Source organism: Aspergillus foveolatus, assembly GCF_047715535.1.
Source record: "Aspergillus foveolatus strain CBS 279.81 unplaced genomic scaffold BDW70scaffold_56, whole genome shotgun sequence".
Lineage (NCBI taxonomy): Eukaryota > Fungi > Ascomycota > Eurotiomycetes > Eurotiales > Aspergillaceae > Aspergillus > Aspergillus foveolatus.
Genome location: NW_027396120.1, coordinates 116,296 through 129,370, shown reverse-complemented (window position 1 = coordinate 129,370; position 13,075 = coordinate 116,296). Strand labels below are relative to the sequence as shown.

General features: G+C 51.6%; 5 protein-coding genes and 2 non-coding genes across 7 annotated transcripts; 2 read left to right on the top strand and 5 right to left on the bottom strand.

The window, feature by feature from the left end:
* Positions 1-200: 200 nt before the first annotated feature.
* On the bottom strand, positions 201-748 carry BDW70DRAFT_162814 (uncharacterized protein; the record flags this gene model as incomplete). The annotated part of the gene is made up of 2 exons (XM_073741196.1): positions 201-527; positions 584-748. The coding sequence occupies 2 exons, from the start codon at positions 746-748 to the stop codon at positions 201-203; spliced, it is 492 nt and encodes a 163-aa protein (XP_073593046.1).
* A 530-nt stretch (positions 749-1,278) lies between these two features.
* On the bottom strand, positions 1,279-2,570 carry BDW70DRAFT_162813 (Zn(II)2Cys6 transcription factor; the record flags this gene model as incomplete). The annotated part of the gene is made up of 2 exons (XM_073741195.1): positions 1,279-2,448; positions 2,502-2,570. The coding sequence occupies 2 exons, from the start codon at positions 2,568-2,570 to the stop codon at positions 1,279-1,281; spliced, it is 1,239 nt and encodes a 412-aa protein (XP_073593045.1).
* A 1,047-nt stretch (positions 2,571-3,617) lies between these two features.
* On the bottom strand, positions 3,618-3,710 carry BDW70DRAFT_t152. The gene has a single exon. It is a non-coding gene; the product is annotated as a tRNA-Lys (tRNA).
* A 933-nt stretch (positions 3,711-4,643) lies between these two features.
* On the bottom strand, positions 4,644-4,735 carry BDW70DRAFT_t151. Its single transcript has one exon. It is a non-coding gene; the product is annotated as a tRNA-Lys (tRNA).
* A 1,041-nt stretch (positions 4,736-5,776) lies between these two features.
* On the top strand, positions 5,777-7,087 carry BDW70DRAFT_142193 (uncharacterized protein). The gene is made up of 3 exons (XM_073737888.1): positions 5,777-5,967; positions 6,018-6,850; positions 6,898-7,087. Exons 1-3 carry the CDS (start codon positions 5,817-5,819, stop codon positions 7,054-7,056), a joined length of 1,143 nt encoding a protein of 380 aa, XP_073593044.1. The 5' UTR covers positions 5,777-5,816; the 3' UTR covers positions 7,057-7,087.
* A 277-nt stretch (positions 7,088-7,364) lies between these two features.
* BDW70DRAFT_170515 (putative alpha-glucosidase) lies at positions 7,365-10,006 on the bottom strand (the record flags this gene model as incomplete). The annotated part of the gene is made up of 2 exons (XM_073742949.1): positions 8,375-10,006; positions 7,365-8,318 (listed from the first exon to the last, which is right to left on the bottom strand). The coding sequence occupies exons 1-2, from the start codon at positions 9,965-9,967 to the stop codon at positions 7,365-7,367; spliced, it is 2,547 nt and encodes an 848-aa protein (XP_073593043.1). The 5' UTR covers positions 9,968-10,006.
* Positions 10,007-10,752: 746 nt separating this feature from the next.
* On the top strand, positions 10,753-12,877 carry BDW70DRAFT_170514 (putative MFS transporter; the record flags this gene model as incomplete). The annotated part of the gene is made up of 10 exons (XM_073742948.1): positions 10,753-11,293; positions 11,350-11,447; positions 11,508-11,620; positions 11,677-11,862; positions 11,916-12,183; positions 12,231-12,252; positions 12,300-12,397; positions 12,466-12,530; positions 12,579-12,614; positions 12,667-12,877. 10 exons carry the CDS (start codon positions 10,753-10,755, stop codon positions 12,875-12,877), a joined length of 1,638 nt encoding a protein of 545 aa, XP_073593042.1.
* Between the last annotated feature and the right edge of the window lie 198 nt (positions 12,878-13,075).

Below are 13,075 nucleotides of genomic sequence, written 5' to 3'. Positions count from 1 at the left end.
GCGACCTACCGCCGAATCCGCTACGAGTCATATATTTCAGAACTGCGGGGTACGACTAAATATATGGCCGAAGGGCTTTGTCTGATCAAGGTCCTAGTGGTTTCAAACTGTCATGTCAATCATGCTCGATAATATATACCATATCACTCTCAATCTTTCGCCCGTAACCTATCTTTATAGACTACCTAGTGTATCACTGGCTAGACAACACCAGCTCCTTTTCCAGCCCTGCCAGGCAAAACGCCATACTGCTTGTAGTGTCCCCGCTCACGGATACAGACCCACGAAAGAAACCCAGCTACAGGACACAAAACAATCGCCAGGATAATAATGATCGCCCCTAACGCACGACTACTGACACTGCGCGACCCCATGGTACCCATGATCGAGATAATGATAAGCGCAAACCAGAAAACCGTATCGATTATATTCAATACGACGTTGACTTTCGTATTTGCCCATCGTTTCAGTCTCTCGACGTGGGCAGTTAAGATCTGGTAAGCCATGAAGACAGCCGACTTGACGCACTATTTACTGTTAGGGTTTGGTGTTGGAATTGAAGCTGAGAAGACGGTTTACGTACAACCGCAATACCCCATGTATTTGTTCTGGCCCGAGGGGTGCCACTGTCGACTACGCGGGCGATGTTGAGGATAAATGTTGCCAGGACCAAAGCGCCTATGATGACATGCAGCTTGAGCTTTGTCCGAGGAATTTCCTCTGCAGCGATGTTGAGTCTTGAAAGCATGGTTGAGAAAGAGTGAAAGGTTTGAACAACTTGTCGGTCGTGGTCAGGAAGTCTTTCAAGAAATACAGTTAGATATCAACGACGAACTGTTTATTTATGCCTTTGACACTCCAATAAATCAAACTGTGCTGCCTATATTCCATTCTTCGCCTATGCATTTGGTCAGATTCATAATTACACCTAGTTTCGCAGAGCATTCGCTGAGAATATTCGCATTCGTACCATTGTCCCGATTAGGACAACTATACCGCTTGTTTGGGTGGGCCCTGATCAACAGTCGGATTTTGCCCTTCTTTTCCCAGGCAACAGGCTGCGCACTCCAAACTGGAGTCCTTGGACCTATTCCTAATAATAGGCGGCTCTTGAACATCCCTGGGAACAAGGGTACGGCTGCACGCAGGAGGGCGCTAGATCACTTGGAAGGCATTGGATATACCCGGCTACCGATTGGTTTCGTGGCTAGGGCTTACTATGAAGGTACACCTTCCGAACTATACATAGCTTATTAAAGGTGAATGTAAAAAGAAATATCAGGTCGTTGATAATGGTAGCGCCGACTGGGATCGCATTACACCTTCACCAAACACCTCACAAATAGGCCATTTGATATACGCCTTCCAGTCCTCGTCCAGCAGCTCTAATATGTCTTCTAGTACAGATCGACCCCATCCTTGCAAGAAACAGTTGCCGCGTGCTAGATGGAGGAACGCGCAGTAATGGGCGTGGACAACCAGTGCAAACGGCCGTTTCGCTTGCAGGTATTCTAGATACTTCGGAGACACCCTGATGGCCCATCCAACCGGCAATGTCATTGAGTTTGGCTGGGAGAAGGCGTGACCAGAGAGACCCCGCAGCGCCTCAATAACAAGCGTGTACGTTGCGGCATCGTGGTCTCCAGCATATAAACATTCTGTGTTTAGATGATCCAGATAGTCCAGGGATTCTTTGACATGATCCGGAATGGCGACAGACTGATCGCCCGTGCTGAAGAGCGGCGCGAAATTACTCTGTCGAAGGAAGGCAAAAGCTGCGCTTGTGATCTGCTGGACACCACGGCACAGGACGAAGACATTGTTGAGCGCAGCTAGTGAGGGTTTGTCCGAGTCTGAGCCCGAGCCGGCAGCGCTCGTCAGGGCCGAGCCGAATGCATAGGCCACGACCAAGGCGGACAACCCCATCAACGACCGAGCGTTGTCTGGGGTGACATTGTTCAGACCCTCGCGGAGTGCCTGCAGCGCCTGGGCCTTATGCGCCGTGGCGAGACCCAGCCAGAAAGCTTGTTCGTGTCCCTGGTTTGAAAGAGCAAGGTGCACCGCTGACACTGCTAGGATACCATGCATAAGGGGCGGTGCCCTGAGCGCTTCGTCAACGAGATTGATCTGCCATACCACTCGGGTCTCTGTGTTGCGGGAGAAGAATTGGCAGGTCTCGTGCTGCCAATTAACCAGCAGCCTTAGCTGGGTCATATCCAGCGGCGGATTCAGGAAGGGGGTCTCATGGCTGAACGGTCTATCCAGAAGACGAAAGGGCGTCTCTGGAGTGGTAGAAGAATCTTCTCCTGTCAGATTAGAGAGTGCGACGCGTCTTCTTCCGCGGCGAGGAGCGTTGTCCCGGGCCCAGATGAACGAGGCCTCGGCGACATATTCGCAGTCTTCCTGTCGCTGCCTGCAGTTGGAGCAGACCGGCCGCGCCTCATCGCACTAATATCGTCAGCTTAGCAAGCGCTAGCCTCGAAGGGGGCTGGGTGACGTACCTTCACTCTCCGCTGTTTGCATGCTTTGCAGCCGTGTCTTGATTTGCGATGCGTGCGGCGGAGCGGCATTGCGCAAACTGCTCGGCCTGGAGCATGACCACGTATTCGTTATGGTGGCGAGTGTCTGAGGGCAGCAACGGATGCGGTTCGGCATATACTGCACAAGCCTTCTAGGCAACCATGGCGTTGCTGTCGAGGATGCTTGTTGGGGAAATCTCTAAAGCGCCAAGCGTGTCCTGTGCACGGGTCTTGGTTTTGGTCAGAGTTCCCAAGATGGCAGTTTGTACGAATACGAGTCCATGTCCTCGAGGCGAGTATAACACCCAGCTAACCATAAAAAATAAAAAAAAAAAAAAAAAAAATTAGTCTCCCGAGGACGGGTACATGACCCAAAGCTACGGGCTGGTCTGTTCTAGAGCAGTTGTTTAAGAATTCGGGGCAAATTCTTATAACACACGGCCAAATTATGTCTACGAAAATATATATATTCGTATTGACGACAAACTTCAGAAGCGATCCACTAACATAGACAACAAATTGCGGATTTCTAGACTATATCAGCTCATCCTAATACTCTGACTAAGACCACCTCGCGATGAACTGAACTTGATCTATCTAATAGGGCATGCTTCCGTCCCAGGTACTGCAGAGCGGCCATCAGTGCGTTCCAGACTCAAAGCAACAAAGTCACAGGGAAAGCTTATGTTAGATGGGCCAAGCACTGCACTAAAAGGCTTTCCCGTGCTGCTCCAGCCGCGGGCTCGGAAAAGTACCGAAGCGACTTAGGACCCATCGGAGTTAATTGAGAGCACAAATACTGCCTCTTTTTGAATAAAAAAGAGTACCGACTTCCGAGAGAGAATGGCACTGAGGGTAAAGGTGCTTGCTCAACTGTGTAGTCAGCACCTATGGGAAAGTTATAGAGGACATTCTAGCTTGCCATATGACTGGGGACCATGCTTTACGCCTGGGCCGTAGAAAGGGCATTGCCCATTGTATTCCAGCAGAGATCCTTTCATCCCTTGTTCACAATCGATAAACGAAGATGAACGCTACTAAAATTTAGATCAAAAATCAGCCTGGCTTACCAGGCAACCAAAAAACCAAAAAAGGAAACGCCCGATGGGGGGCTCGAACCCCCGACATTGGGATCACCGGCAAATTAAGGCGGTAAAAGTCCCACGCTCTAGCCAACTGAGCTAACCGGGCAACTTTGATGTTAGAGAGCAATTATACGCAGTATATATATGTCAATGTCAAGTTCTTACAACTGAGCCAGGCCCGACATTTTGGTGCGGCACCAGCGGAATATGGCGGCAAGAGCCGCCGCTCTACTGATTGGGTTACTCGGCTCATGCTACGGTGTAGTGGCCACATATCTTCTCCTGTTCAATAACCTCGGACCTTACTTTTTAACTATAAAAACTCTAATGGTCCTGGTGGACGAGTAAAACCTCCCGCGTATTCAAAACGCAGATGAATTTTCAAATTTGATCATGGACACGCTGTATTGCGAATCTAGCCAGCTTGTGCAACTAGGGAAGACGAACTGGGCCGACCAGGGTGTTTGAAGTCCAGACTTCAAATATCAACCTTCAAGAATGGCGCCTTCAGGGAGGTACCTCAGCAAAAGTTGGACGAAGCAGTTCGGAACATTGCTTTGAACCAAGGTCGATTGACCTTAAGTCTCACGTGTTGCATGCCTTAACACTGCGCAACAGTCGGTGTTTCTGATTCGCGTCCCAATACCTTCGGCTTCTGAACTTTGATCGGATACGACATGGGTTCAAAAGACGGGAATGCCGCCACCGCGATGATGGACTTGACAAAATGGATCAGCTGTAAGGTCAATCTTAATATCATTCCAACCAATGGAAAGGGAAGCCGAATATATTTTCATGCTCTGCTTGTTCGCCAAGCCATATAGAGATCAACGAATTTAAAACAAAATTATATGCAAAGAATTCAGCGTACATTTTGGCACCATTAGACAGTGTATGGACTTTACACCGTGAGCTGATTGCATGGCCAAGTGGCCGCGCTTAATCGAGGATTAGGTGGCTATATAGCCTGGTCGTTGAAACAGGAAATAGCTGAAAATTAGTGCTGGAAAAAACAGAAAGGAACAAAAATGATAGATTTCGCCCGATGGGGGGCTCGAACCCCCGACATTGGGATACCAGCAGAATTAAGCGGTAAAAGTCCCACGCTCTAGCCAACTGAGCTAACCGGGCAAGCGATGGCAATTGATGAAACCTTTTGGACTCATATTGGCAAATAACAGGTGGGCATGCAATATACCCCTTGTCAATCATATAGGAAACATACGCAATCGCATCTGCGACAGTACTCTAGAGGAAAGACAAGAGAGGGCTTCATCTGTGACTTGATCACCCTATCTTCTGATGCCAGTCGGCGTTTTATCCAGCTTAAAAGGCGCGAATGCCTATCCAAAGTATATGCCGACTGTTTCTCATACTACAGTTTGATCGATGCCACAGTATGTGTAGGCCAAGCGCTCCGGGCTGTTCCGGGCTCCACGCTGTACCTTGAACACAACACTTAGTTCTACAGAGGATTGGTAGGAGTTTGCTTCGACGCTCAGGAACCAATTAGGTGGCTACTGACGTCTAGTTGTTCGAGCAAGAGCAGCTACAGCATTCTAGGCACTTATGCAATCATGTGGTTTGGTTGTCAATTTTAGGACAAAGAGATCTCGATGGAATTGGACTATCGAGCAGCTACCGAGGATAAACAGGGGATATGGTTATGATAATGAGGCTGATTGCGGAATCAAAGTCGGTCTCTTTCCATAGTTTCGTTTCCATGAGTATATAGTGATCTCAGTGCACAGAGCGAAACGCGGCCAGTATTAGAGTAAAAGGCAATCTGGTCCCTCAAGAGGCATTGAGTGTGGCAACAGACACCCCTACGGAACAAGCGTAACCGAACTTCTGTATGCATATACCCATTGAGGATATACATCGGCCTCGACGGGAAATATCATGATAGGGAACATGAACGTCCACCGTATCGATAGGGTGGTTGAAAAGGAAGCCATAGGGGCAGGGATAACAATATACAGACGACCTAGAAGAGCCTCGTCTCATGCGTAAGCTCCTTGCTGCAAGGCTTGACACTTTATGGCTTTGCAGTTGCTGGTATGCAGGCCATACATACGGCTCGGAGAATAACCGAAGCGTGCCGACTATCGGATCTATCCGAGACTACTTACGGAAAAGCCCGCGAAGAACGTTCAACGTCAAAAGTCCAACGTAGCGTCCAGCTGTCATTTCTCCTCTTCATCAATCCGCCATGCTTGCTTCTCACACTATACGCAGGGCATCAAAGATCGGACCGAGCCGTTATGCTAGTACTATAACCAACGCCCCGACCGTCGCCGTTCTGTACCAGGCCATCGAACCGCCGGTCATCAATGGCGTCAGAAAGCCTAGAAAACCGGGTGGTAAGCAGTAACTCGGTCAAGACTTTTATAGTTATACTGAAAGAGCGTAGGCTACCAAGACTCTGGAGCAGATATTGTCTATACCCTCCAACGGAAAGGCATCCAGGTGATCAAGTCGGACCTTTCAGCCCCTGTATCCTCCAACGAGGGCTGGACATTCCCCGACACAGAAGAGGGCATCTACTCTGCCGTCCATCAGGGCGCCACGCATCTCTGGGCGAACACTATATTATTCAGTTCTCATCCCCTTCAGACATCGGCCAGGTTGACGCCGCTCGCCGACAAGATCTACGTAGTCGGCCAGCCGCCCGGTTTGGTGGAGAATTTCGACGACAAGGCGTATTTGAACGGGAAACTAGCCCAGCTTGGCGGATTCACCTTGCCAAAGTCTTGGTTGGTCACTTCGAAAAATATAGAACAGCTCGTTCAACAGGTCGACCGGTATCCGATCGTTGGGAAGCCCGTCCGTGGACGCGGAAGCCATGGGGTCAAGGTATGCCGTGACAAACAGCAGTTGCTGCAGCATACAAAGACACTTCTTGCCGAGTCGCCGCTCGTCATGTTGGAAGAGTTCCTCGCAGGCGAGGAGGCTACCATTACTGTCATGCCCCCGACACCCTCTAATCCGCACCATTGGAGCATGGTCCCGGTAACTCGGTTCAACCATGATGATGGCATTGCTCCATATAACGGCGTGGTGGCCGTCACTGCCAACTCGAGAGTCGTGACAGAAGAGGAGCTCAAAGACCCAGCGTACGGCAAGATAATGCGCCAATGTGAGAAGGTCGCGCAGTTGATAGGAGCTACGGCACCGATACGAGTTGACGTTCGCCGGTTCGGTCCTGGGTCCGACTTTGCGCTTTTTGACATCAACATGAAGCCAGTAAGTACCCTTTTTTTCACCGATAATTAGAGGTCTAACGGAAGTAGAACATGACTGGGCCTGGCCGTCCAGAGCGCGAGGATCAAGCCAGCTTAACGGCCATTGCGGCCTCGGCTATGGGCTGGGACTATGGGACATTACTTGAGAATATTCTCAAAGGCGCGCAGCCACTGAGTGTCTTTCGGAATTACAGTAATCCTTTCTAGGCAGGAGAAGATTTCCTTACGCAGCAAAGCCTCTGGAATCCCTTTTCTCATTGGTCTCTGTTTGGGCTTGCTGAAGAAGTTGGTGTACTGAAGTGGTAAGGCTATATAACGCTGTTTAACATGTAGATCTCTTAAAAAATAGATTGTTTATTATCCATAATCCATCTATGATCTCTCAGTTTCAATACCCCTTGTCCCCTCTTGGCTATCCTGACTTATAATATATGAAACCATAATTGTAGATGAAACGTAACCTCCAATATATATGCAGCCTGTGCGTCTAACCACCCATCCCTCGATAAACAGACCTAACACCTGAGCGTATAGACCTCTCTTCCCCTCGAATCAGTTCCCTTATACTCGACTGCCCTTCCATCATCCGCGATAACCCTCCTTGTATCACCATTATGCAGAATAATATCCAGGTCATTCCAGGCCGGCACAAATCCGCTGCTCTCGTCCTTGGTAAAGCCCACAATCACCCGGTCTTCCGTCGATTCATACCGAACCGTATACTTGGAAACCTTCTGCTCGATTGAGATCCCGTCGTCTTCCATCCAACTCGTGGTGAAGACGGTCCCATGTGACGTTGAGTGCGGAGGGAAGATCTCCACCCCGCGGTAGTCGTCCAGCTCGGTGATGGCAAGTGAGGCAGCAGTCTCGTCGCCTGGAACGCGGGTCTGAACCGACTTGCCGACGGGGATTGCGCCGCCGATCTTGGCGAGAAGGGCAATGCTTTCCTTCCATTCAGAGGGGACCTCAACCCATTGTCCGGAGGCATAGTACGTGTACGGGGCGTTCATGTTGACAAAGCCATAGTCAAACTCGTCCCCTGCCTTGCGAGGGAGGTACACTTTGGCGACATTGACACCTGGCTCGTAAACACCTCCGACGAGAATGGTCTCGCCGAACCAGAACTGTTCCTCGCCACGCTTAAGCTTCTTGCTCCATACCTCGGGATCAGACTCATATCCCCAGCCAACCCAGCGTTGGGGCGGAGAGGCATAGAAATGACTCTCCAGGCCAAGGTTATAGATATAGGGCAGGATCTCATAGCGCCGCTTTATGGTGGCACGGACCTGAGGTGTCACTTCGGGGTACATCCAGGGTTCTATGACTTCTCCAACTTCGTTGTTATTTGGGGATGTCTTGAAGCAGTTGATTGCGAAGCGCGGGGAGTAGATGCCGAGCTGGATCCAGCGAAGAAGGAGCTCAGGGGATGGCTGCGGGCCTTCGAATCCGCCGATATCGTGGCCTTCGCACTGTCGACTTGTTAGAGGGGTTTCAGTGTGTTCTGGATGGGTCGTAGTGGACTTACCTGGAGAAGGGACATTGCTGCATTCAGTGACAGCGCGTTGGCTCCCTTCATGCTCTCCCAGCTCGTGACGTTATCGCCGCTCCATGTGCTGGCCGAGTATCGCATCGTACCGGCCGTGGCGCTACGGGTGAGCACAAAGGGCCGGACGTTGGGTTCGAGGTCACGAAGGGCGTCGTGGGACGCTTTGCCCATAAGCTCGGTGTGCATGGCTCGGCCCCAAAGGCCGACGGTGTTGTTCTCAGTCTGCTTCTTCGCTGCCTCGGCGACGGTCGGCTCGTCGAGGGCCAGTCGCCAGTCGTCATTAGGGAGGGTGTACTCGTTGTTGTCGTTCCACATGCCGTCAATGCCAGACCGTTTCAGAAACTGGACACCGTCATACCACCATTTGAAGGCGACGGCGGAGGTGAAGTCGACGTGGCATCCATCGCCTCCTGTTCCACCTCCGGCACTCCAGAGGCGCATGTAACCAGGCTCGCCCGTTTCCGGATCCTTGAAGAACCCGTTCCCGTCAATGAGTTTCTGGAAGTCCGGGTGCGAGGCGAGCGTGAAAGGCTTGATGTTAGTGAGGAGACGGATACCGCGTGAGTGGTACTCGGCAATCCACTTCTCTGGATCTGGGAATCGGTACCTGTTCCAGGTAAAGACGGTGCGGACCTTCGGCTCGTGCTCGGCGATGGAGTAGCCTGAACTCATCTGATGTGCGGAGCAGGGGATATCGTACTCCTTGAGCTTGTCTGCGAACTCCATCAGGGCCTGGTGGGCTGGAGGTTCGTCCATCGCGCTATATCGGTAACCACCAGAGATGTAGCCGTAGGCCCAGCGAGGGACGGCCAGAGGGAAGCCGACCAGCTCAGCATAGGATCTGACCACTTCCTTTAGCGTCCTGCCGACGATGAGGTACTGCTCTAGGCCACCAAAGTCCTGACGGTAGACTTTGAAGTGGCCCCAGAGACCGTCGACCTCCGAGCCCACGGACCATGTCCCCCTGGCATGTGTGGTCGAGAAGATGGCAACGCACCCGGCGGGTGTTGCTTTGATTAGAAGTGGGATGTGCTTGTAGAGAGGATCGGTGTTGTAGACGTCGTAGCCGAAACTGTCGGTGGCTGAGAGCTGGAAGTGTCTATTGGTGAGGTCCATGGGAGCCGACTTTTCACCCAATCCGACGTGAAGTGCCTTTCGGTCGTGCTCGGTATAGTGGGCGATGCCCTCGCCGTCAATGACATACGAGCGTAGGGGGAGGTCGCGGTACAGCGGCTTGCTATCACCTTTCCATGACAGCGAGACCACCGGGGTATTCTCCCAGCTGACTGCGGCTTTGACATTGCCAATCTCGATGTCTTTCTGCGAAGGACTGCTGCTTGTCGAGACCTCGACGCCGTCCAGGCTAGTTTTTGGCTTCGTGACGCTGGGGTATGGAGGGAGAGGATGGGACGGGGAGGTGAAGGTAACGCGGAAAAGGTTCTCACGAACGGCCTCAAAGGAGAAGTCGAAGGAGTGTCCTTTCGCACCTTGGGAGTGAAGAAAGACCGCAGGACTCGAGTCCTGGGCCTGCGCTTGCTGGTAGCCCTTGGGGCAGTACTCTTTCTGCGGCATGGTGGTCGAACTGAAGCAGAAAAATGCTGGTGCCAATGGCCGGTCAAACTGACGCGACAACGAAGCTGTATTTGAATTATAGCTGCGACAGCTCCCCCTCATTCTATGAGGGGCACACTGAGGGGCTTGCACTGGCAAATGGGGTGGCTACTCTGTCGGGGCTCGGGGCGCATCTCCGACCTATACAGCTCGAAGTCATCACACGATGGTCGGTCGAGATGGCCGAAGACCGGATCCAGTGCCAAGTTGTTTTTCTTGGGACCAGTCATTGAGCGTATCATGAATGGGCTCGGAGATGTTCCGTTTCCCTTGTATTTGCTGGTTGGCTCTGTCTAGCTCTTTGCTAGTCCTCGTTAGCGTCCGGTCCGTCGTCTGCTAGCCCCGTCTCAACCAGCCGACGTTTCTCCATGTGGCATTCGAGCTTAATGGGCTGATAACCATCGGCCTTTGTCTCCTTCGCCCGACTGTGGGATTGCCATTTCCCCGCGGGGTGCCCCAGGTTCATCTTCTGGCTGGCCTGGCTGGTATACTGCCATCCACACCCCCCGGGCCTCACATAAAACTCGCCTCCCCCCAGTGCTGCTGTCGACCCGGTATTGATCGCCAGAATATGTATCTTCGTGATCTGTACCTCAACGGCTGACTTGGGCCTTTATTTTGTTTTGTTTTATTTTCTTTTTACCCCTGAGATATCATCTTCATTCTACTGACAATCTGCACCTTGAAGCTTGGTCGATTACACTTGCCACTGCTTTACAGCGTATCCTACCAGGAGAAGAATCACCATGATGGACCCAGTGCCTCCCTCAAAGTCCAGTCAGGATGAACGCATCGAAGTTGCTCCGTCTCCAACACCGGCTCAAGCCCCTGCGCCCGTTCAGCCGCCTCACCAGCAACCCCCAGACGGGCGCAAAGATAGGGCTCTCGAGCTGATCGAAGACATTGGACACTCGACTATCCTGACGCCCGAGAACAACAAACGGGTCCTTCGCCGTATCGACTTGCGACTGCTGCCCATCCTCCTGGGCATTTACTTCCTCCAGCAGCTCGACAAATCGACTCTTTCCTATGGCTCCGTCTTCGGTCTCATTGAAGATGCCAACCTCCATGGCCAGCAATACTCCTGGCTGGGCTCGAGCATCTACCTTGTTCAGCTGATTGCTCAGCCGGCCATCGCGTATATCCTCGTCAAGATCCGCTTGGGCAAGTTCCTTGCTGTCATGGTCTTCTTCTGGGGGATTTCGCTGGCGTGCATGACCCCGGCCAGGTCCTTTGGGGGGCTGTTGGCTTGTCGGATCTTTCTGGGATTGTTCGAATCTGGAATTCGTGAGTCGCCACTATCATCTTTTCTACACTGGGTATCGAGAGACTGATTCTTGTAGCCCCTGCATTTATCGCCATTACTCAAATGTGGTATCGCCGTCGGGAACAGCCGATGCGGCTTAGTTCGTGGTATGCCATGAATGGCGTCGTTAACATGGTGAGTCTTTGCTGGGTGTTCATACTCTGGGCCATTGGCACTGACGAAGATATCCAACAGTTCGGCAGTCTCATCGCGTTCGGTCTCGGTCATATTCACTCTAGCCTCGCGCCTTACCAGATCATCTTCCTCTTCTTTGGGCTTGTCACGATCGCCTTTTCCTTCATCGTCTTGTGAGAACAAGCCCTCATCTTACATTGACCGCTCTAATGGGATCGTGACGCTATAGATTCTTCCTCCCCGACTCGCCGATGCAATCCAAATTCCTTAACGAAGAGGACAAACTGCTAGCAATCGAGCGGCTCCGGATGAACCAACAAGGCATTGAGACCCACGAATGGAAATGGGCCCATGTCAGAGAAGCATTCCTCGATCTCAAGTCCTTCTTCTGGTTCGCGTTGATGTTCTCAATCTCGTACGTTGCACTCCATCCACCTATAAGGAAACTGTTCTAATACGTGTGTGCAGAATCCCCAGCGGCGGCATCACCACCTTCGGACCACTGATCATCGAGTCGTTCGGTTTCGACCAGCTCAAGACCATGCTCTTTAACATGCCCTTCGGTGCGATCCAGCTCATTGCAACCCTGGGTGGCGCGTGGCTCGCGACCAGGTACAAGACCAAAGGAGGTGTTATCGCGCTCCTCTGCCTCCCTGCCATCGCTGGCTGTGTGATGTTGCTGGAGATTCCCCGCGGCGACGCCCACAAGGGGCCGCTGCTTGCGGGCTATTATATCGTAAGTATGTCCCTTCATTGTGGTTGAAACGTGCTAAACAGTGTCAGATCTCTGTTTACCCCGGCATTAGTAGGTTCAGTCGAATCTGTTCATGGATGATACGTTAACATCAGCAGCACCGATGATCTACTCCTGGGCTGCCGGAAATACAGCCGGTGAGACGAAGAAGAAGGTCATCAACGGTATCTTGCTGGTTGGACAGTGCGCCGGTAATGTATGTACCCAGGCAGTAGAGCACTAGAGTAAAGTCAAGTCGAAGCAGAGCAGAGCTAACCGCAGCAGGTCGTTGGCCCTAACCTCTATACTACCGACGAAGCTCCTGGGTACAGACGTGGTCTCCTGTCCAAGTAAGGCACCTCGAACCTATCTCTGTTCTGTATCTGATGTGGAAATAGTCTCGCCATGTTCTGCGTCCTCGTCCTACTCTGCGTGTGAGTCTATCCCTATTCTCCCTCCCTCGTGTAGCAATAACTGAATGTCTAGTCTCAACTTGATATACATCTTCTACCTCAACAAACGGCAGGAAAAGAGACGTGTGGCTATGGGGAAGTCCGCGAAGATCGTCGATCGCTCAATGCAGACTGTCGGTGAGACCGACATCGACTGCAAGGACGATGTCAATCAGAGGGTGGACGATAATGCGTTCAAGGATCTGACGGATCTTGAGAATGAGAACTTTGTCTATGTATATTAGGGTGGCGTGCCGTAGGGCACATGGTGATAGCACGTGGGACGTTCTGTGCCTGCATATACTCTCAGTAGTGGAATACGAACTGCACATTCTTCCATCCAGACCAATCAGATGTAAAAGGACTGCCTGATAAGTATTCCAGCCCATCCCCACACTTGCTACATACGAAGACCAAGGAAAGTGTCTTCCCCACAGTCCAAA

Excerpts from the sequence above, each read along its gene's own strand:
- BDW70DRAFT_142193 (XM_073737888.1), top strand. The coding sequence starts at position 5,817 with ATGCTTGCTTCTCACACTATACGCAGGGCATCAAAGATCGGACCGAGC. Across the intron at positions 5,968-6,017 it reads AAAGCCTAGAAAACCGGGTG|GCTACCAAGACTCTGGAGCA; the intron begins GTAAGCAGTAAC and ends GAAAGAGCGTAG. Across the intron at positions 6,851-6,897 it reads TTGACATCAACATGAAGCCA|AACATGACTGGGCCTGGCCG; the intron begins GTAAGTACCCTT and ends TAACGGAAGTAG.